This window comes from Rhipicephalus sanguineus, chromosome 5, assembly GCF_013339695.2.
Source record: "Rhipicephalus sanguineus isolate Rsan-2018 chromosome 5, BIME_Rsan_1.4, whole genome shotgun sequence".
Taxonomy (NCBI): domain Eukaryota; kingdom Metazoa; phylum Arthropoda; class Arachnida; order Ixodida; family Ixodidae; genus Rhipicephalus; species Rhipicephalus sanguineus.
In genome coordinates this window covers 145,242,154-145,266,568 of record NC_051180.1, presented here as the reverse complement: position 1 = coordinate 145,266,568, position 24,415 = coordinate 145,242,154, and the positions used below count along the sequence as shown (strand labels likewise).

The 24,415-nt window shown below is 46.0% G+C and overlaps 1 protein-coding gene across 1 annotated transcript in view; it reads left to right on the top strand.

Annotated features, from left to right (window-relative positions):
• Positions 1–24,415, top strand: part of LOC119394310 (cell division cycle protein 16 homolog) — a 55,674-nt gene that overhangs the window by 6,700 nt on the left and 24,559 nt on the right. The window contains exons 7-12 of the mRNA XM_037661596.2: positions 5,785–5,879; positions 7,770–7,903; positions 8,201–8,280; positions 12,991–13,040; positions 15,684–15,754; positions 22,147–22,272. Coding sequence (XP_037517524.1) covers positions 5,785–5,879; positions 7,770–7,903; positions 8,201–8,280; positions 12,991–13,040; positions 15,684–15,754; positions 22,147–22,272 — 556 coding nt within the window. The remainder of the gene's footprint in view (positions 1–5,784; positions 5,880–7,769; positions 7,904–8,200; positions 8,281–12,990; positions 13,041–15,683; positions 15,755–22,146; positions 22,273–24,415) is intronic.

The window sequence follows — 24,415 nt, the reverse complement described above, 5'->3', positions numbered from 1 at the left end:
TTTTTTTTCCGAAAAACCAGAGCAATGTTGGGGGGTGCGTTTATTATGCGAGGTAAATTTTCTAAAACTTTTTTGGGATGAGCCGAAAATACGATAATGCAAAAAAAAAAAGGTGGGTAGCTTACCTTTTACAATGAACATGCGCGTACACTATTTGAAAACACGTATTTTTATTGCACTTCAATTGCTTCAATCTTCGTCAGAATCGCTGGTACCGTCGTCCAGGTCACTGGCCACTTCAAGGTCTTGGTCCCACAAGTGGTCGTCTTCGCTGCCGTCCAGCGCATTTGCGATTCCCGTCTTCTTAAAACTCTTTGTTATCAGATCACCTGGCAGCGAGCGCCATGAGTCCAAGATCCAGGAGCACACCAGCTCGACGGACGGCCTCTTAATCTTGCCAGTCGGCGTCAGGGCGTGCCCTCCATGGGCCATCCATTCCGTGTACAAGCGGCGCACACCGTCTTTGAAAGGTTTATTGATGCAAACATCAAGGGGCTGAAGCACCGAAGTGAGTCCACCCGGAATGACGGCGATCTCGGTGCGCAGCTCCTTGAGTTTCCGACGAACGTTCTCTCCCAGGTGGCCGCGAAAACTATCGAGAACAAGGAGAGACGGGAGAAGCAGGGCGCCAGGGCGTCGTCCCCAGACAGTCTGCACCCAGTCGACCATCAGATCGGCCGACATCCACCCTTTCTCCTGAGCCCGCACGTGTATTCCGGCTGGGAAGTTGGCCTTCGGCACGGTTTTTTCGCTTGAAAATAACGTACGGTGGCAACTTCCGGCCGTCTGCCGTGACAGCCAGCATGACCGTGAAGCGCTGCTTTTCGGCGCCTGTCGTTTTAACGAGCACGCTACGTGCTCCCCTGTCATTGACAGTCCGACTCATCGGCATGTCGAAATTGATGGGTGTTTGGTCGGCGTTCCCGATTTGTGAGAGAACGAATTCTCGGTCCCGCCGCAGGCGTATAACGAACTTGTGAAAATCCACTACCTTATTTTCGTAGCAAGGAGGAAGCCGCTGGCAAAGTGATGTTCGCCTCCTCAAGCACAGTCCGTTGCGCCGCATAAAGCGCGTCGTCCACCCATTGCTCGCTTTAAACGCCGTGGGAGCGATGCCATGCTTCCTGGCTGTGGCTCGCGCTTGCGTCTGGATCATTTCGTGCGAAACGACACAGCCGTCGTTTCGTACGTCCCGGACATATTTTAAGACCTCCTCTTCCACAGCAGGAAACTTCCCGGTCTTTGGTCCCCTGAAGGAACGTCGCTCCCTATTTGTAGCGCGGAGCTTGTCATGCTGCTTCCGCCAGTAGCGCACACGTACTTCATCAATTCCGAAATGCCTACCGGCAGCACGATTCCCGTGTTCAAGTGCGTACTCCACAGCCTGTAGCTTGAAACCGGCCGTGTAGCTCACATTTCGGCCCATCGTCCACGACAAAACGCAACACAGGCTTAGAAAGAACTTACAACGAGGTGAGAATGGGCAGTGGGCAGCATGGCATGACTTCTGAGGCGAAAAAAAAAAGTAGGGCTATGATGCTATGATGACAACAATGCTAAAACTCGCGTCACCGTCTTGCATCGTTTTGATTGGCTGTCCTACCCGGCCTCGGAAATTCCGCCGCTTCGGTGGTAGATGGCGTTATCTTCTGCAAGCTGCAAGCTGCAAGGCTTGCGACCACCCGATGCAAAAGGGAAAGCCACAGTTTCACCATCATCATCATCATATCCCCGCGCGCTCCCGCACCGCCGCATTAGACATTTAGATGATTCGCTCGCTGGATTTCAAGCAAGACGGACGTGCCGGCCGCGATGTCCTGGATTACTCCTCGTACCTCTCGCTGATCGGCGCCCCGTGACGGTCGCCTCGCCCGCTATGCCGTGCGCTGTTCATCGTCGGGGCCTTCGCCGATGTTGTGCATCGTGCCTCTGGCTGTGTTTCGTGGTCCTGTCCCTGAACTCCCGTGATCGTCTCCCACATCTTTCCTGTCCTCTTTTCTCTTCGTTGGATGGATGGCTCTATCACTTCTCTCTCTATTTTTTCCTACTATTCTTTCATTCCCTCCTTACCCCCACCCCTACAAGGCACTGCGCCGTGTCGCCTGAAGGCAGACAGAAATTAGGTGCCTTTTTCCTTTCCTCAATAATCACAGGAGATGCCGCCGGCTCCGCAAAGCTTCGTATTTGTGTGACCGTGGGATGGCGTGGGCAGTTTTGCTGTTAGGTAGCCTACACGACCGGTCGTGTAGGCTCCCTACGCTGTGTGCTTGTGAGCCGCGATGTCTCTACACTCGAACCGTTCGTGAATACTGCTGCGGCGTGCGGATACTTACTTCAAAAACAATACAAAAAGAGAGGGACCGCGCCGCGCAGATAGAAAAACTAACAAAACGGTGCGCTACCGCGGGCGGAAGGGAGGGGGGAAGCAAACCGAGGGGGGCCGGCGTAATAAAGGAAAAAAAAGGAAGGAAGAAAGATAAGATCAACGGATGAGGAAGCGCCGCGCGTTGGTTCGTGGGACTGCAGCGGATGAAAGTTAGGGGTGCGTTTATTACGCGGGGAAAAAAAAAATCCCAATTTTGACGACTAAAGTTGAGGGTGCGTTTATTATGCGAGTGCGTTCATTACGCGAGTAAATACGGTATTCGTACCATGGGGCACTGGCCTCTCTCATCAATCCTCAATACCCTGTCCTCCCATCTTGTGCCAACTGGTTGCATCATGTGCTTGGAAATTTCTGTTTCATCACGCCAACTGCTATTATGACATTTCATTCCCTTGGCACATATACTGTCGTTCTAATAGCCCATCGACTATCCGCCACACCCATTGCATAGTCTGCCCACCTCTATTCTTCCTGTTAAATGCCCCTCACCAGGCCCTGTTGTTCAATTTGGTAACACATTGGAATGCCTCGTGAAAGAAGGTAAGGCGTGCTCACACAGACTCAAGAGAACACAACAAGGCAACACGGACTTGCTCTTGTGTCCTTGTGTCTACGCCTTACATTCTTTTATGGTTAATCCTTACCAGCTAGCTCAGCTTTCTGTTAATCTGACACACTGGAAGTTAAGGCATTACCGTCTAGGGAAATTTTGCTGGAAGAATTTTTTTCAAATCTGTCCATTATTGGACAACTTAGTGTCCTGTTATGATGCCTCGAGCTTTACTTCAATGTAGACACTCTTCCTTCTACTCGACTAGCTTCCGCGAGTGACATACCCTCCTGCATTATACCATATTTACTCAATTGTAAGTTTGCAGAAAAACGAACCATACATGCGAGTGCACACACAAACCCAGACGCTACTGGCTTTGAAGCTTGTCCTTGGTATTCCGGCTTCTGAAGCGAACACATGAGCTTCTTGCATGATCATTAATCATGTAATCAGTCAAGACCAGTTGTGTACTATTTCCATCGCCTATGCTGTAGGCGGCGGAAAGCATCCTGACCTTGGCCTTGTAAGGAGTGGGATTCAGCGGGTCTCGTGAGGTAGCTGGCTCCTGCCGTCTGTCCACATAGCTTATAGTTTCCCAGTGAGGAGGCACGTACTTTCAAAGAAGGAACGTAGGTTTATTTACATGGTTACAAGTGAGAGAGGTATCAAGAGAGAGAAATAATGTCAAAAGTCTTCAGCTTTCATAGCCCAGGGTCTGTCAACATTGTGGCACACGAAAACCGGTGTCAGTAGCTCCCACCAATCCGGTGACTTGCCGTCCCGGCATCCAGCCTCAAGAAAGAAGGCAATGAGTTGCACAATACTACACTCGTAGGTCGAGAAGTCCAATTGGGGAACACCAGCGCACCACACAATTCACGTGCCACGCCCCGACCACTGCAATCCTGAACGTTAGAGAGGAGGAAGTCTGAGTGGGGAGGTGTTGTTGACCTTGGGGAAGATGGATACAGCTTACTTGAGCACGTGCAAACTTTCATGTCTGCGCTTGGGCAAAGGAATGTAGTGGTTTGGTGAGAACCCCTCCAGAGGTGCCATCTCACACTGAAAACGCTGAGCCATAAGGGGTCTCCGAATTTCCCGTTGTCTCGCTGGGAATCCATCCACGGCGACATGCCCGGCTTGCTCAGCATAAGCCTCCTCCAGGAAGACGCGGTGTTCCATGCCTCCGTCTAAGCACCAATATGGGGCGGAGACAGCATGCCGGCAGACAGGTGCATGCACAATGGTGTCTGGCTCAATGACTATTAGGGCCAAACTTAACAGCCTGCGTATACCTTGGCACTTGGCATGCATCACATGTGAAAAGTTGGTCAATGCTGCAGTTACAATTTACACAATGCTTGTTCAGAAAGTGCATGTTTGTGTCCAGCCGCACTGCAGTTATTTGTTTCAGCATGCAGAGTAGCAGCCCTTTTGAACGGTGCTGCGAACAAGCGCCGAAAGCTTTTTGGGATAAGTGGTGTCCGTGGCGATTGAACAAGACAATCAAGAACAGGTGTGCATTGCCACCGAAGGAGTGTTAAAGAGCCAACAAAAAAAAAAGAGCTGTTCAATCTGCTATTAGTGTCCATCAGATAAAACACCTCTGTTCGCTGGCCCGCTACTGATTGAAACAGTGGCTCTTTCTTCAGTGGTTGATACTCCCACAAGGGCCATGCAGGAAACATCAATCTGAGGTGCGCGCAGTAAAAGTTCAAAAAGAAATCCTTCCATATGCTATAGGTAGCGCTAGAATGCAAACAGTTTTAATTCACCATAGCATCTTTGATTTCTCATTTGTCTTGCCGTTACTGGTAATGAATGTTTCAGTTTCAATTGTTAGCCAATCTCCCAGCTTTGGATTTTCAAACATAAATAAAATATGTTGACCTATAATCATGTCAGGGCAGTACAAACTGCCAAAGTTGAGGGACAACATCACGTTTTCTTGGCTAGGACTGCCTTCGTTTATTTCTTTTATCTTGCTTTGCGGTGTTTTCAATGGCTTGTTGCACATTCTGCATTAGATGGAAAAACCAAATTCATAGGTTGTCGTCCGTAACATATCAAGGAACGGTTGATACATAAGCATGCATGTGAGAGTTTCACTCCAAGCAGATCTCTCTCAAAAGGGAGTGCTCACAGCCCCCTGTTTTCCATTTTGATCGTTTTCACACTGCGCAGGCATGTGATACTTTTACAGACTCACTCGCCACCATCTAATAGTTTCACGGTGGTTGTTCATTTGCAGTGGCCAATCCTGGTGAGGGTCCCCTTATTGTCAACTGTGATGTCAGCTAGCCTCCTCTGCTGTCTAATTTCTGCTTTCTAATAGCCACTCTATAATCTCTTGTCTTCCAAACAGAGGTACATACTCCAACTGTGGTTCCATTGCAAAAGTTGCAGGCAGTGGTCGTGAAGCGCAGTCAACAGATAGCCATCCAAAATTGGAAAAGCAGGAGGAAATATGCCGAGAAATAGTTGCGCATTAATTTGTACCATTGTGGCATTAAGTTCTTTCTCCACACTATTGTATACCGCATTTTCTGGCATGTAACCCACCTCTGCATATAACCTGCACGCCTAACTTTAACTCTACAAAAAGAAAAAGATGTGCATATAACCCCTGTATATAACCCGCACCCCCCCTTTTTAAGCACAATTTTCCGTTCTTCGGCGCTGGTTATATGCAAGAAAATGCGGCAATTGGCTGACTACAGAAGTGAGCTATTGTGACAGTGTAGATACTGTTACAAAATGGGTGTGTTTCACTGGTACCGCTCTAAGGCCAAGCAGATGGCAAATAGTAATGTGTACAATTTTTTTTTTACTGGTGTATTTACAGAGGAGAGTGTCCTCAATCTGCTGACCATGGCTATGGGGGCATCATGCGAAGATAGTGAATTTGTCAGGCTGCTGTACGGAACAAAGGTTAAGAAGGTCAGTCTTTTCAAATTGCTCGATGATGTAACCATTTGCCTCATTCAAGCACGTTACTGTATTTTGAAGTGACTAGCTTGCGGGAGAAATTTAGAAAATTTAATCGAGGATGTTCTGCTGTGCTTAACATTGGAAAATTTTTACTTTTTTTGCTAATGTGATTGTACCTTCAATTTCCCATCCATGTCCTGACATCTTTCAAATTGAGGCTCTGATATGGCCATAGCAGGTTCTGGATTGTTATTACAAGGTGCAGCACTGACCTAGTTAAATCTGTTTAAAAGTTGTTTTGCATTTTCTTGGCGATTGAGCTGGTTAATAAAAAAAAAAAGTAAATTTATGCATTATATTTTTCGTCTGCTTGCATATTCTTTCAGTTTTCTTGTACTAAAAGAAAGCATTAGTTTTCACAGATATCGCGATTGAGAGGAAGAATTTAAAAGCCATTAATGGCTCTGCCGCACAACATCAATTGTGACCTTCTTCCCCTCAGCCATTTTTATGGAGCTTTGTAGTCTTATAAAATGGGCTAACAAGGTGTGGGTTCAAGCTAGTTGGTACTCCATGATCGACTCTTCTTGCGCAAAATTTCTTAGACAACGGACGAAACAGACACGAATGGGCGCAATCCGTCCGTGTCTGTTTCGTCTGTTGCACCCGTCCGTTGTCTAAGAAATTTTGCGCAAGAAGATTTGATTATAAAATGGGCTTTAGAGGTCTATACTATGTACATTTTTGAATTTCATTTCAAAGGAGCTAAAAAAGTACGCTCTTTAGGAGAAGTGTTAGCCATTTCAAGTCGTTTTACGCAGCCACGTCCCTTTGCATAGGTCGCACAGTCTCCTGGTCAATGGAAAAATGCGTATGTATTTATTGTCCCGCAAGCTAGTATAAGCCTTGAAACATGTTCCTGGACAGGCTTTGCCTGTGCCATTTCATGTGTGTGAGCAGGCAGGTCGCGGTTAGTGAAGGAGAGAGTGGAGTTTGACCATGCACGCTCTTTGTGGCGACGGTCGTTAGAAGCAGAGCGGGCAGGCAACTGGCGCTCTGTTTTGCGGGTGGTCTGCAGTGGTTCGGTGAGCTGGGATGGCTGGTTGTATCGTATGCGGCGCCTTCCAGCACTCCTATATGACATATATTTTGTTTCATAGTAGCATGCAGTGCTGTAGAAGCTAGCGAGCCTTCATGTAGTAGCTGTGTTCGCTTCAAGAAGGAAGTAATGTGGTGTTTTTATCAGCTAATGCACGAAATTGTTCTTTCTACAGGTTATCTAAGTATAATAAGTGAATACTGTTGGCTACCTTAAAAATGCACATACTGTGTTGTGCCAGTGTTGGTGTGTTTTTCATTCACAGCTCGTCATGGCGCTCATGTGCGCGAGCATGAGCTCAGCTTACATGATCGTTTGTAAAGACAACATCCAACCGCAAAATGTGTGGTGTTGCACATTTTGCTCGCGGAAATTCTTGTGTGTCTTCCGCCGTGTTGCACACAACGTACAAAGCGCAGTGTAGCGTTGACTGTCGCATTACCTGAAAGTTTTAAAGAAAACGTGTAGAGTTGCAGCAAAATGCAACGTTTTTTTTCCAAAAGGTGGCCCGTTCGGAGAAATAAATTTTATTCAGAATAACCGTTGAGCTGTTCTTGGAGTTTGAATTTGCTGGAGTTTCTCCCCACTCAAATATACATACAACTTTGACAGGACCACTTATGCACTTATAATGAAGAGATTTCAAATTATTCATATTCTACTACAGTTGAAAGTAATATGGCAGATATTTACTATGATACATATCTATGTATGTAATATGTACTAGTCTTGACGTCATGCCGAGTAGACTCGTAGCATTCCTCTTTTTGTTGTTTTGTTTTTTCTACACACTTGCACAGTATGACAAGCCAGATCCATCTGAGCTTCCAAGCGAGCTTTCTCAGCTCAGCGACAACCTCGATATAGCCACAGCCGTGGCTGAACGGTGCTACTATAACTGTGACTACAAGCGTTGCTACACCATCACTTCTTCGTGAGTAAATGCTTTATCATTATTTGTGTTTTCATACATTTTCATGGCCTGTAAAGAAAACAAAAGTGATTTAGCATAGAGCTCGAGCTCCATCTATGCACACTATGTCGGCATTCATTTTTAGTAAGCATCCGAGAGAACCATGAACTTTTATTATTGAAATTTGAGCCCTTTTCTCAGTGCAAACCCTGAAAGCCATGTGTCATGCTTGTTATTACCAGTGGGCAGTACCCAGACGATACAAGAGTCTGCATCAGATTAGCATGTGCCAATGCATTCCCTGTTGTCTTTATTTAGTGTCCTTAGCAGAGACCCCTACCTCATGGAGTGTGTTCCCATCCACATAGCGTGTCTGATGGAGCTGGGAAAATCTAACGGTAAGCCACGTCGTCGGCCTAATTTGTGTCCAACACAAGACAAAGGGTTATCTAAGCATCCTCTGGTTATGGCTGTCTCGCATTGGATGCCTATATCCTGTGCATTTCCTAATCTTATGTCGATTTCTCATTTTCTGGCCGCCTCGACTACACTTCCCTCCTGGGCGTCATTCCTGTTACTCTTGTAGTATGCCATTTACCCCCTCTGTGCATTACATAGCCTGCCCGAGAGCTGTTGCTTCTCATTATCTTGACTAAACTACCTCAGTCGTCTTTTATTTAAACCGCACTGTTGTGTTTCTGTCTCCTAATGTTGCATCTGTTATATCTTTTCTTATTCAAGCGAAGCTTCTATACATGGCTTGCACCTACGTCACTTGACGTCACTGCTGGGAGCGAGTCGGCCATATTGGTGAACAGTGGTTAGACCTTGTTCAGCGCTGCCTGGTCGCACCTGCGCGTTTCTTCCTCTACTATGGTTATATGCGCAGTTGTAGGCTGCTCTAATCGTAGCGACAGCTGCGGAAGAAAGAAGCAGCCCACTAGTGTGAGCTTCTTTCGAATACGAGAGGTTATTGAAGGTCAGTGCGAGCTTACGAAAATGCTCAGCGCGAACCGTCAGAGGACCTGGCTGGCACGCAGAAGGCGTGCAAATATCGACGAACAAAATTCAAACGTTCATGTGTGTGGAGTGCACTTCGTAGCATGTAAGCGAAAAAGAGAGGAGATATGAAAACACTGATTAGCATGGATGCTCTTGCGTTCGTAGGAAAGCCGTCCGCGTTGTTCGACGAGACGAACCCAGACTGGGTGCCGCCGTCTCTACGGCTCGGCTACAGCTGCAAGCATGGAGGTGCTGCGCGACATGAGTGCACGAAAAAACGGCGTCATGAAAAATGGCAAGCGGAGCCCGAACGGCGCCGAGCAGAGGCCGATGCGTGTTGATGAATCCGAATGCGGTTCGCTCCCGATGACGGTCCGCATGCAGTGACTAAACCATCAGCACTACGTTCACACACACGTACTACATCCTTCTATGTTTATGACAAACTGGACAGCACAGGAGAGGCGCGATCGAAAAACGCGCTGTGGCGTGTGCACCTCGTTGCACTCGCACGAGAACTAAGCGCAAACATCAGCACTTGTTGATTTAACAGCGTTCGTGCGTCGCTATATCATAACTCTGAGCTGGCGAAGGGGCCATTTTCATGAACCATTCAACTTACCTTGCAAGCACGATCAAATTTACGGTTGCGAAGCTCGTTTTCAGACAGGCTCTTTACCCAGCCGCTGGTAAAGTAGTCGTGCGGTTCCATTGATTTGTACGCCTTTATTTCGTCCAGAGTAACCAGGTCAGTGCTGAAAACCAAATAGTCCATGATGTCCTCGCTGCGACACGTCTAGGAAGACGGAGATGTTCGATGTCGTGTCCATTCCGAGTCGAAGCGTGTAGGGATCCACTCCGTCGCACAACCGCACCTTTTCCTCATAGCGAGAACACGCTTGCCCTATCAGTTCTGAATAGTACGCCACATTTAACGGCTGCCTTGTGCCAACCGGCGGCATGATGCACGAGAAACGGCTCGCAAAAAAGAAAATGACCGTGGGAATGCGGTTCCGTCGAACTAGGGTGGCTAGTCGTACTGAACACTGTAGTCGTCGTACGGCTGGTACGTGCGGCTGTTCACCAATATGGCCGCCGCAGTAGGACCGCAGCAAAGGTGACGTCACGTGCAAGCCATGTATTGACTGACTCGTGTAGCTGGTGATGGTAAAATCCTCCTCACCCACAGCGGGCATACCCCCAAAAAATAATAAATAAAACAATTTTTTTTTCCGGGGCTGGGGTTTAAACCTGGGTCACCCCAATCCGAAAGAGAGTGCCTTGAACACTATACCATGCGATCATGTTTGCCCAGTGTGAACTGAACTGAAGGATACAGATACGTTATATCGACGATGCAAAAAACAATTGGAAAGCAGTACACTTGCTCTGGGCGCTTCATAGAAATATTTCATGATGGCGGACTAAAAGTGGTCTGCTGGACAACACGTCAGGCCGATATCAGGAATTAAGCATTTCAGGAAAATTTCCGCCTTCTAGAAAATTCAATTCCTAAACCGCGTTTCCATGATCGCGTGATGGTCCTTTCATTGGGTCATTGTACAGGCTGACAAACGCTGGAAAGCTCCTCTCTCATGTTAGTACAGTAGAACCCCGCTGTTACGTTCCTCACTGCTGCGTTTTCCCGGCTGTTACGTCGTTTTCCGCCGGTCCCGGCATAGCTCCCATAGGATACAATGTATTGGGAACCCCGCTGTTACGTCGTAACTGTCGGACCGTTCCCGTATGATACGTCGCGAAGTGCGCTCGGAGCAGACCGAGTGACTACGAAAGAGAGCGGCCATGGTGCATTTTCACGCAGCCTGGCCTCGTTTGACCGTAATATTAGCCGCATGAGAGGCGCAAGCAACAGAATCTTTCAATTGATGCAAACAAAAGCATGGCCTTCGAGATTCAAATTGCAAAGATGGCGTCTATGACGTAACTGCTCGCGAAAGCAAGGCCTTCGAGATTGGCATTTACTATTGACAAAAGCATAGCCTTTGAGATTTGCATTGCACAAACATGGCGTGTATGACGTAACTGCTTGCAAAAGCAAGGCCTTCGAGATTGGCATTCACTTCTGCCGCACGCGTTGCGTCTACGTCTACGCCAACGCGTTCTGCACGCGTTGGCGTAGACTCATCATCATCGTTATTTGTCGGAGAGCGGGAGGAGTTCGAGCTGGTTGGAGCTTGCATGGTCGTGCATGCGGTTCGTGGTCGGACTCGCCGCGCCGGTCGTGATTGCGTGTGCTTAGTTCTTTCATGCCTACAGCTGTTGGTTTTAAAAAAATCACATACGTTGATTACATTTCTGTGGATGAGGCCGTCGTAAGCTCCGCGTTTCTATCCATCGACTAGATAGCGGCTGAGCGCGCCAATTTTCGTGCTGCTCGTAAGAATTGAAATAAAATTCTGTACCACTAAATATTTTGCCGTTTTTCCTGTTTTTCGGCTCTTACGTTTCCCGTCTCTTACGTTTATTTCGTACGGTCCCTTCAAAAACGTATCAGCGGGGTTCTACTGTACCAGCAGAATGCTATGATTTCTTTTCTAGAATACTAGCAGTAAACTGCTCGTCTTGACTTTGTAATACATGTGCTGTAACCTATTTCTTCTTTCTTTAAAATTTTCGCTTATGCAGCAGGGTCACATTAGCAGATTATGTATGTAGTCTTATGTACTGTTGTACCTTCTCTGCAAGCCAACTACAAATCCCAATTTCTTGTCCTCTTGGTGGGCTGATGAACTTTATGTTCTAAAGAAAACGCAGCTTGTACCTTTTGGGGTGTGTTTTATTTGTCCACAAACATTAATCATCACTGCTCTTGACTGTGTTTTCATTCTTCAAGACTGTGTTTTAATTCTCGCAACTTTCCTTTCAAGAATGCTTTGTCACACTGATAACACCCATGCTTCCCATCACCTGGAAGTTCTGAACATAGTGAACATGTAAGCCAAATGTTACAGCACCGAATCCAGCAGAGAATTAAATATTTCTTGTGAAAAACGGTCGACAATTGCTCCCTCTTTCTTCGGTAAGCTATGCAGTGGATGGGAACAAGCACACACAATGTGTGTGTGTGTGTGTGTGTAGGCTGATCTCATGAACGACGTGCCAGCGCGTGATCTCTGAGGCCATGTGGTGCATTGTTTATAAAGGGACACTAAAGAGAAACAATGAATCAGTTTAGATTGATAAATTGTACTCTGAGAACTCTTATGTTGTTAATCTAGCCATCATAGGTTTATTAATATAGGGAAGTTCAAAGTTCCATTTTTAAATTGTGCGCCGAAATCTCCATGCGTGACGTCACGGATTTGAAAGTGTACTTATCGAATTTTGGTGCCATTGGCCGAACGAAATTTCCTCAAACTTGGTATGTTTAGTCTATGGCCCCCTCAGAGGACAATGTACCTCATTTTTACCGATTAGGAACTACGTAGGCCCTAGTAGGCGCCGTCAAAATATGTGACGTCACGGCGATTGGTGCGGAAACTTTGAGGTGGCGTCGCCACCCACATTTTCTTTTTGCACGTTTTCTCGCTTACTAAGCATCTTGTCGCAGCAAGTGTGGTGTTTCTGGTATCGTGAAAAAGTAGTATACTAATACGAGAAAAATCGTTTTGCTCTTTAGTGTCTCTTTAAGTACCGTGGCTGCCCACAGGGTGCTGCCATGTGCAGGTGGCATGCACATCTGAACCAAAAGTAGCAGCTAGTGGTGCTCAAAGAAAAAGTCGCATTTGCCTAAGATGACGCGAAAGCTAAAGCCAGCTTCTTTTTCTTCTCGGTACATTGTATTGATCCTCATTGTGGAGCACATGTTAAAGCTACACCTTGAAGCCTTTGTTCAGTCGTTGCCTCACTGTTCAGTGTACAGTAGACTCCTGTTAAACGAAAGCTGAAGGGACCAGGAAAATATGTCATTTAACAGGAGTTTCGTTTACTGAGAGATGAAAAGGGGTGCAGAATTCAAGCACAAAACCAATCATGTTAGAGGCAGTTGTTCCATTTAAGCGGCAATTTCATTTAAGAGATTTTCGTTTATTGAGAGTCTACTGTAACTCCATTTTGAGTAAGCTTCCGGGGCTTGTATTCGACAGATCTGTTCTACCTGGCACACAAGCTTGTGGACATGTATCCCGAAAATGCGGTAAGTGCACTTTTTTTTTTACCACTGTGTAGGTATACGTCTGAGAAACCAGCTTTTGTTGCTGCTATGAGATTTGTTATACTTGCTGGAGCTGCAGCAATGCCGGCTTGTTTTGAAATCTTGTTTGATAAAGAACATCTACAGTTCAAACTCTTATCTAACGAAAACCAATTTAACGAAGTTCTCAATCTAACAAATTTTAATTCCCCATCACGTACCCATAAGGTTCAAGGTCGTCGTCAACCTGATTTAACAAGGCTAACTTGGCTGCAAACTTGGTTCAACGAATCTATTCCTGAAATAAATTGATACAATGTGGTGATTTCTAATTTCGACTCAGATGGGTTTTTCTTTGAGCTTGTGCTTTAATATTTTTGAGTTAAAATGTGCATCGACCCTAGTCACGACCCTAGTTTTATTTTGATGAGGCTACACACCCTCGCCCATGCACGAAACAAGCGGCTGAATATTCCATAGCATACTAACGTGTTAGATTATGCTAGGGGCTGCGGTGCTTTAGTGTCCCGCTGAAATGCTCCCACAGGAACACTGTGGTGGTTGCTTTCCTTATTTCATGGTTTATGCGAACGATGGTACTGATGTCTCCTCGCAACTTTCTTGTTCGGCCTGCTTGCACAGTCACTGGCATTGTTCTCCTTGTGTTCGTATGACAGCAACTGTTGTGACTTGACGAGATTGTCTACCTGGTTTGAATCGCCTGGACATGGAAGGCTCCATGTCTGGGCCGCCCTTGCAGACTTTTCAAATGCGCATGCGTAGGTTATCAGCGCATACAATGCCGCGGTAGCTTTTGAGTGTCTTTACGTTGCAATATTGGATTTCTAAGGACCGAAAACTTCCTATCCCTATTTTGCGAATTTCTCGATTTAACAAAACAATTTGAGCATGGTTATCACTTACTTAAATTGAGTTTAAGCTGTACTTTCTTGCACATAGTATGGCAGAGCACAACCTGGACCTTGTTTTGTTCTTGAAGCATGTTGCGAATGATGCTGCATCTTGTGTACTTCGTAGGAGATGGAGAACTCTTAGAAGTACACTCAAACCTCATTATAACGAAGTTGCATATAGCACAAAAATAACTTCGGTATATCCGAAAATTCGTTATAAGCGTATATTCCTAACACTGTATGTATTGCAAGACTATTTCTCATTTACTTCGTTATAACCGATATTTCGTTATATCCGTGTTCGCTATATCGAGGTTTCAGTGTAGTTCGCATGAAGAAAGTATAGGAAATTGGGGCACGTTATTTGGGCATACGCTCATCTCTTTTGGCGCACAAAGATTCGACAACATTATGCAGTGCACCAAGTTGTTGGGCTAATGTCCAGCCAGCCGGTATTAGAGGTGACTGGATGGTTTGAAGTGGCAGCTCGGCAAGTTTGCACCACTACTGTTCTCAACAGTGTCGGTGTCATTCAATTGGCAGCAAACTGTATGAATGCAATTAGTTAAGTGGAGTTTACTAGTCGGGAATTTACCTACTACTACTGCTGTTGCGTGCTCCGTTCTGAAAGATGTCTGAGAAAAAATTCTTCTTTGATAGGAGTGGTCCAGAGTGAAATGCATCTTCATAGTATAGTTGCAGTTTTGTTTGACCTTAGGCAATATAAATGAATACATTCGTGCAGTGCCTGTTACAAAATGGCAGTGTACCCATTGCACCCTTTAGAAGTCTACATACAGTGCAGCTTTTTCGCATTATCGTCTTTGACGACACGGCCCCTGTTCCTGGCTTTCTGCCACCCTATTTCACTAAAAGGGTGTGATGCCCACATCGTCAACAATCATTTCTCAATGTACATGTCTGAGTGGCATTCTTCAGCTACGCTAAACAGCAAGTAATATGGAATTAAGAGATTGAAAGTAGGAACTTAATGTGAATTAAGAGCCTGGAAGCTGGAACAAGAAATGACAAGCGGCAGTAAATTAAGAGGCATCTCGCACTGATGCTAGAAACTTTGCGTGCTACTTTGCTGAAGTGATTTCATGACCAAAATTATGTCTGTAAATTTAATTGTTAAGGTTTCGTTGTGGCAGAAGCATGACCAAATAGTAAGGTGCGCCTTAGTAGAGTAACTGAAATAATTTCGACTGCCTCGCATTGTAATGGGCACGTAAGTGTACATATGTGGGCTTGGTTTTAAGATCGAAACAGAGTGCAAGTGCGCAGATAATACATACTATTTGAGGTAACCCGGTGCCAACAAGGTGTGGATTTAGCGCTTGAAGTAATTTTGATCAGAGATGGTGAAAATAATTTTGGAAAATCTGCTTAGTCAAATGCATGGAGTGCTACTTCTATGACCAGACTAATTCTGTGGCATTACCTGCCTAGTAGAAAATGGAGTATTGTTGGTTTGGGAAAATTGACTACATAAATGCCTATTTCGAAGGGGTGTTACTATAGTTATGTGTGAATGGCGCATATTTAATGAGTAAGACATAGTGGTTGTGGCTAAAACAGCTTGGGCGATAAATTCTGAGAACCTGTTTTCTCCTTTCATTGATATTTATTCCTCGTGTTATTATTTTCCTAGGTGTGCGACGCTTTAACATTACAACTGAAAACTGGACTGAAGGTTCAATTTATATGATTCTGCTTTTCTTTACATTAGATATCATGGTTTGCTGTTGGGTGCTACTACTACCTAATAGGCAAAGCAGGTTCTGCGAGGCGTTACCTTAGGTGAGTGTGCACTTTGTCCCTGTATTTGCAATAATATATAGAGGCTTCAGTTTTAAACAAATCCCTGCAGTCCCTCAATGGAGATGCACCTGTAGCTTAAGGCCACTAGAACACAATTTTAGACCAAAAAAAAAGCCTGGTTTTGGTTAAAGGAATAGTAAATAAATCTTGGGTCCCGAGATTTTGAACCAAATTTAAAGCTTGGATGCCAGAAACAACAGATACAATGTGGTTTCAAGTCACAATCAGGTACTGCTGTACTTGGGTAATTCCCATCGACGTTGTTATATATCATCTGCGTTGTGCGAACACATAGTGGACATTTGCTTTGAGCTGTAATCTCTTCACTAGCTTGTGCCCGCACAAGCTCTGTGGCTTCAGAATGCAGTCTGTGGAGCGGCTGGTGCAACGCTGAACCAAGATCTATATTGCACCAGGAAATAAAGGTGTAGGTATACATTCGGGTGAGATGTTCAGTGTCGTACCATCCTGAGAAAGGCAATTGCTCTGCACAACCATCGCGACCAAAAGCGTGGCCTGAATTTGTGACTTCTTTTGTCTGAAACTCTTTGACAAGCCCTACCATGCTGTGTACCTCGGACATGTCCGTGAAATCACAGTGCATGCATGACGCTGCCCCCGCATCTGTGCCTGCTGCCTCGAAAACATGTGATGTCGTGCTTGTTAGTGTGCAGCCTTGTATGAACTGGCATGCTGCCTACACGCGCTTGTATATTGACTCAAATACAGCCATCTCTTCTAAACCACGTGAAATAAACTCTGTATGTTAGTATACGAGGGCGGTCCGATAAGTACTTAGCCTCACCGCGAGGGCGCGACTCTATCGCATGAGACATATACTGACGTTAAGTACGCTCTCTTAGAGGGACACATGCGAAGGTTCAGTCGAATCGGGCTCGCGGTTTTGTTTTGGCCGCTTGAGGAAGCAGGTGTTGTTCGTGTGTCCGTTAAAAATGGAAAAAGAGCAATATCGGTCGGTGATTTAATTTTTGTTTTTGGAAGGAAAATCGTGCAGCGAAATCGAAGAGCAACTGGATACCGTCTACGGCGAGTCTTCTCCTTCGATGGCAACCGTAAAAAATTGGTTCGATGAGTTTAAACATGGTCGCACGTCGGTTTTTGATGAGCCTCGCCCAGGGGCCGCGCAAACGGCTACCACGGCCGATAACGTGGCAAAAATCCACGACCTCGTAAGGGCAGACCGCCGACTGAAGGTGCGCGAGATAGCTGAGACAGTACGCATCTCAAAAGACCGCGTGGATCATATCCTGCATGAAATTTTGGGCATGAGAAAGCTGTCGGCGCGATGGGTGCCGCATTTGCTCACTCCGGACAACAAGCGTGTCCGTGAGACCACTTCAGAGCAGTGTTTGAAGCTGTTTACGCATAATCCGAAGGAGTTCTTGGGTTGTTTTGTGAGCGTCGACGACACATGGATCCACTGGTACACACCAGAGACCAAAGAACAGTCGAAACAGTGGACTGCACACGGAAAACCTGCTCCGAAGAAGGCGAAGACTGTCGCATTGGCCGGAAAGGTGATGGCCACCATTTGCTGGGATTCTCTAGGTGGGATCTTCGTCAACTACCTTGAGAAGGGCAAAACGGTGACAGAACCCTACTACGCTGAATTACTGGGCCAATTCGACGCCGAATTACGAAAAAACGGCGACATTTGGTGAAGAAAAAGGTGCTCTTCCACCATGACAATGCGCCAGCTCACACCTGCGCCGTCGCCATGGCTAAGTTGGTCGAACTAGGCTACGAAATGGTGCCCCATCCAGCGTATTTTCCATATTTGGCCCCGAGTGATTTCTTCTTGTTTCCCAACTTGAAAAAATCACTCGCCTGACAAAAATTTGAGTCGAATGAAGAAGTTATCGCCGCCACAGAAGCCTACTTTGCAGCTCAGGAGAAAACGTATTTTTCTGACGGGATCAAGAAGTTGGAGGATCGCTGGATCAAGTGTATAGAGTTGGAAGGGGACTATGTTGAGAAATAAATCGACACCATTCCAAAATTTTCGTTTTTCTTTTGAAGGCTAAGTACTTATCGGACCGCCCTCGTAGTTACCTTCTGTAATTTTATCAATAATTTGTTTACTATCCTTTTAATATAGATTGTATAGGAAACTTCTGTGCAAATGTTTGACACTTGAAATATGAGTGGAACCATCGTAAAAAGGGCATTGAAGACTCGTCCTGTTGCACTGATGCCCTACAGTAAAAGCTCGATAACTCGACCCCCATTAATATGGAAAACCAAATTTTGACATCTTCCCTGGTTCCAGCAAGCATATTTATTGTTTAATGGCATCAAACTCTCGTTAATTCAGTGATATTTGGCCGCAACCCAATTAATACAGACGATCCTCGGAGCGCGCAAAGGGCCGCAAATGTGCGACGCAAAGGAGCAAAAACGGCATTCGCGAACAACCAGATTAGCTGCGGGCCTTCAGAAAGTCGTGGTCGCCATCCACAATCTTACCACAATGGCGTTGTTGGCGACCAAGGCTTCAGCGGCTTCGGCAAACTTGTTTCACTTTCAATTTTACTGCACGTGAACTGCACGGGTGCTATCTATGATTGCATCGGTAGTAACTGGGGTCAAAGCTGCGATAAGCAATAGTTTCATTTTTGCCACATGCTTCACAACTGCATATTCTCCATCCATGATTGTGCATTAGCGAGCCAAGTTTATTCAGCAAGGAGATGGGGTGCTCAGTTTCGTTTCGACTCTGGACGTAGGCTGCGTGCATGCCTTCAGAACTGCGTGGATGCTATGATCATGTCATTAGCGACTACGCTTTTGTCCGCTGTGGATGCGGCATGCAGTAGCTTCGTTTTGACTTTGGGCAATGTGCACTTATTCTCACATGGTGAACTAAGTCGCAAATGTTGAAAATTGTGGCTTTTACATTGCTCTTATGTAAAATAAGTACTGGATTTACATATTCATCGAGAAAGGAAAATGCATTGATGTAATAGACACTTGTTTGTTGTTTTCTTGATACAGTTGACCCTCGTTAAAGGGACCAGGAAAATATGTTCCGTTGAACAAAAGTTGAACAATTTTAATTGCCAAGTTGTGCATTAAAGTGCATTTTTCGTATGATCCAGAGGTGAATGCGAGAATAATTATGAACAGTGACGTGGGCAACCAAAAGTTATTCAGCTTACAAATTCAGGATAAAGGCTGACAATGAAAGCAGGCATACCCTTTCAAATGCAGCTTTCCTTCAGTGGCAGCAGAAGCAGTTGTCCGATGGGGGGACTCCACGACAACACACAGCCAGGCAGCTTGCTGATGGCTGATTTACCTTAGTGAATTGCTATTATGAGCCTCCAATGATTTCTTCGACTGCGGCATGCAACATTTGTGTTGTATCATTGCTGTTGCAAGAGATTTAAAACAAAAACGGGAAAGCGAGCACATGCAGATTGTCACCTATGCGCAAGGTCAAACGACTATTGCAGTGTGGTTTTTGCGGGCTGTATTTCGCCTCTAGTTTACGAGTTCATGTCTCCACTGTTGTGTACCACCAGGCCCACTGCAATGTGCCACTTCCGAGCTCTATGTATTAAAAAGCATAAAACACGGGACAATGTCAAAAAGCAGTGACGTCCAGCCAATCAAAGTGGGACAGCCTAAACGTATATACGAGGCAACCTAAAGATTGCGCGTGCAATGCCAGCGCCGAATGCTCCCCTGGTGGACCGCCGAAAACCTCGAAGGTCGTCGGCTCGCCCGCGGAAGCGATTGCATGCTGCCGCGCGCATTTTCGGCGGTGCGTGTGTTGCCAGTGAATGCGCTTCCAAGTTGCAAAGAAAGCCACGTCATTCCACAAGTCAGTGCGCACCATTCTTATGCCTTGCAGTGCCGCGTCAGCCTTGAGAAGATTATAAACACTGAATTGAATTGTGAAAGTACATATTCAAGGGAAATGCACAGGCAAAACAAGCGCCAAGCTGTACGCAGATTCAAATCATCATTTAGTTTGCGCGCCTTATTTTGATCATTGTCGTATGGCAGACCGAGTGGTCCTTACACATACAGCAATAAAATTTAGTCGAGTCGTTCCATATCGTCGCACCCATTCACTACCTTCAGGAAGGAGCAGACTGGAACACCAGCTGATGTGAAAATGCATTGTGGCACTGCTCATACCGCAAAATATTTAGCACATTGATCGCGATTGCGTACCTGCACTGGTGCTCGCCGATAATCCTACTTGCGGCCTGCGAGTCCGTGAGCCAGCCCCGTGACAGAACGGGTTCTGTATTGTAGATTCATCACATAAATGCACAAATGGCGATTGTATTTTTTATCATTACTAACTCGATTAGTTTATTCTGATAAGCCTTTGAAAGTCCTTGTATCATTTATTGTATGCAGTACTCACCAAAACAAAGGCCATTTCTGATCGTTTTATATATGTTGTTCATCCAGTGGACTATATGATAGAAGAGTCTGGTGTTGGGCCTGTTGGTACATAGATTGAAAATGAGGAACCCAGCCTTCAACAGACGCGTATACAAGAAGAGAAGAAAGACGCCCAGCGTGTGTGGTCGTCTTTCTTCTCTTCTTGTGTACGTGTCTGTTGAAGGCTGGGTTCCTCGCTTTCAAGACTATATGATGACAAACATTTTTGTGCCTTGCAAAAGCGGGCGCTCAAGCTACTTAACTTTTCCCTATTTCAAACGTGTAAAGAGGCCATATTGGTGCACCGGATATTGCAGCATTCTGTTCTTTCTATACACTGACTACTCTGTGCAAAGCCATTGTAATTGGTTACTAAAAAATCTCGCCCATGTTTCTGAGGCAAAAAGCAAAAAGTTACCATTCGCTCAAGTGCTGCTAGCCGAAACCGCATGCGTGTGTGTGTGCGTGTGTGTGTGTAAGCATCTTCGTTTCCACAAATTTTAACAATGTGGCTCTTATGTTGCTCTGAACTGACATTGGAAAGAAATAAACAGCAGTCGTGTTTTTTTCTTCGCACTGTTGTGTTTTCGGAAACCACAGGACCAGGAAAACAGTCCACCTCAACCCTGGGGAGAACTTGCGCAAAAACGGAACACTGAAGCTAGCAAACGCGAATGCACCTTCCTTGTTTCGCCCTTGTGCGTTGGTAACAGCTTGATGAGGGCTAGTCGGTTCATAATTAGAGCAGAGAATAAAACAGCCTGAGGAGAACAATGACAACAAAGGAACGAAGCTCTTATCCTATCGTCTTCGTTCCCTTGTGCTCGTCATGATGTTTCATCCTCTGCCTTTGTGCAGCTCATCCCCAAAATCGTTTGCAAGAAGCCCAGCTTAAAATTCGTTTTCGGGGGGGACACGCCCATTTTTGGGTGGTTTTCATGCGAAACTCGGGTTGGCATGACTTAGTCCATGCTGGTTGTGTCGTTTATAAACGCCTCTCACATATGCACATACGTTTTGAAGCAGGGTGACTAATTTGACTTTTTTTTGTGTTTATATTTATATCGAGGTCCTAGACGTTCTCGTCATAAATGTTCTGCGTGATCATGGTGCCGTTTCTTTTCACCATTCTAAAAGCATGACGCACTAATTTATTTTCAATTTTTCATTTTCTCGACCATCTGGGTATTACCGTCGACCAAAAGGGTGGCTTTCTTGGCCAGTCTCTTGACAAACGTGCTCTACACCATCTCCACTGACCCCGCGAGATCACGACCCGCAGTTCAATATAACGTTAGAGCAAGTGCAGCGCGAGGTTAGCGCGCAAGTACACTCAGATGAGCACCGCGAGCAAGAGCACACGCACTGCTGATCAGCACAGCACAGCGCGAGAGGAGAACGCCTGCACGAGCGCCTTGAAAAGCGCACGCGTAGCGGAGCAGAAAACGAGAGAGAGAGAGAAAAGCACGCGCACGCGTGCAGTGAGACAGAACGCATGCAGCCGCAACGTAAACAAACCGGTGGCGAAGCGCCGCGCGCGACCGTGTAACAGGATTTTTTAAAAGGGGGCGCTTTTCAGAAAGGCGCGGCAGTGCCCCCTGGCCCAGGTTTTCTCGTCTATGGGTAACGTGCCTTGTGCCTCACACAGACCGCTCAAAATTTTGTTGTGATGCGACAGTTAGTTCAAAAACTGATTTCTTAAGCAAAATAAAATACCGATACAAAAAAAAAAGGTTTTTTTTCCGTGCTAGCGAAGCTGATGCTAGAGGAGCTTTGTCAGGTTCTTTAGTAAGCAAAAGCGAAATAAAGACAACATGCAGTTTAGAAGGGGTCCTTTACTTATGCCAAGCATACTAGATGCCGTTAAAATTTCACAATTTTTTGTTTCGTTTTCCACCTAATGTGCACTGCACGTGTTTGACTGCCCTCCCTTGTATGCTCCTAAACAGCAAAGCCACCGTATTGGACCCAGTGTTTGGTCCGGCCTGGCTCATGTATGGCCATTCCTTTGCCATGGAAAGCGAGCACGATCAGGCCATGGCAGCTTACTTCAAGGCACTTCAGCTGATCAAAGGGTAAGGACTGCCGTTATTTTGCTTAGAGCCTTCAATTGTGATATACGGGCAGCTTTTTCATGCAGAACTGCAAAATTTCTTTCATCTACTGCTCTCTGTCCTCACCTGTCTTTGCTGGTGTCGTGCATTGCCTTGCTGTGAACACAGTGTGCTGTGCCAAACACATGAAGTGTGGATTGCAGCTTAAAGAGGCACTGACATAAAATTTCAAGCTCGAGATGTGCCCTTCATTCTATTGCTCGGTGTGCATAGGTCTTCTTAGCCAAATTTTAATGGCATCCGTCACCTGGGAGTTATTTTATTTCGAGGTCAAACTGTGCACGAAAGCTCAACAGTGCATTTGGAAACCTGCGACATCGACATTACTGTGACCTGTTTGGTGCGGCTTATACCATTCTGAGTGACGATGCTCTAGTATTGATGACGTTGACGATCTGAGTGTTCTTATTGTGGTGCCGACTGGCGCTAACGCCTAGAAACGCTCTCCCAATGGCGTGATCCTCCTGCCTGATCTTCGTCGCGCCACTTCGAATGGTTTGTCATGTGCTCATCAGTCAGCATGTCAGGAGAATGTCTTGCGCTGCAGTCGCGTACTTCGAAGCACAGGAAAAGCGGAAAGAGCGAGTCATTTCATTACATGTACGGTACACGCTAACATGACTCAAGCTACCAAAGTGTACCGAGAAATACAATGGCCAACAAGGAACACGCAGGTAGCATTAGTAGAGAATTTAGTTAGTCTCTAGACTTCTTTGCGTTGGCGAAATACCAGATTACCATAGCCATAAACACGAGGCTGAATAGGTGGGGCCATCTGGTGGCGCAAAGAACCTGTCAAGCAGAGAATTTTTATTGTAGAAACCTAGTGTATTCTACTTGTCTGCAAAGATATAAAATTTGGCAAGTTGCCAATAGGGTACAGGACTGAAATAGAAATCATCTTTATTTTCAGCACGCATATCACAAGGTTGCAATTTGAGAACAGAGGTTACAAGAAAAGATTATTTTTTTTTTTTTGCCAGAGTACAAGGCCTCCTGGCCGCCATCTAATTTGGGTTGGCTCCCCCACCAGTCTGCCGGCTGCCAAAACGAGTTACTTCTCTCTCCTTCTCTCTTTCAACATGACTTTTGGTGTTGAACATTCTTAGCTAACTCTCAAATATCTACATCACTCACAGACTCGGAAGTTCATGGACGTGTTCATCGGTTAGTTGAGAACGCAAGTTTGGTTTGATGAACTTCATTCTCAAGAAAGTCTGTTCATACATATGTACTGCCGATCACTGGGTTGTTCACACCAAAGACGGAGTGACCAAAGCCACAAAGCGGACCTTCAACGTGGCGAGCAAGCGAGTGAGTGAACCTGTTCAGAACCGCACTGTTCGCCTCGCTGCCCGCATGGCCAAGGAGGCGGGACGTCTCGCGCTTTTGCGGACGTGTCGCCATCATTTTGCACTGCTTCTCCATCCTCTCCACCTGAGCAGCCTGCGCAGATATCACGTCATTGCTGGCTCAATCAGATGTTTACACCACTGCCACCCCCACATGGCATTCCGATTGGCTGCAGCAAAGCGGAGACCTTCAGCGGGCGGAAAAAATTGGTGCTCGAGTGATCCGGCTTGTCACATAGTTTTCCGCCCGCTTTTGCCGCCTGGAGATGAGGTTTCCTCAGTTTTGCACTTTCCCGCTCATCAGCTTTGGCCGTTGTGAACGAGCTTTTATCATGGCTGCTGCTAGTTTCTTCAGACTTTTTCTTTGTTCCTGTCTAAACCTATTTGAGGTCGAAACTGCCATGTCAGCCTTCAGATAGAAGTGACAAGGGGAGGGGGTGAGTTTCTGATGTCGTGCCGAGGGCCACATAATATTGCCCTGCGGGCCACACATTGCCGACCCCTGTCATGGGATATTGTAAACACTCTTCTCATCTCGCCCTCTATCCCTTCAGCCATCCTCTCTATCTCTTGTAGACTCATATGTACTCTGACTGTGCTAGATTCTCTCCAGATCTCAAATAAGGCTCGTATCCAGCGCAATGCGAAAATCCAAATCCTTCGAAGTTTGTTTGATTCAACAATGTAGCAGCAGTAAAGTCAGCCTCGTCTTTTGTAGCTGGTAACTGTGTCTTGAGAACGAAGATGTGTGA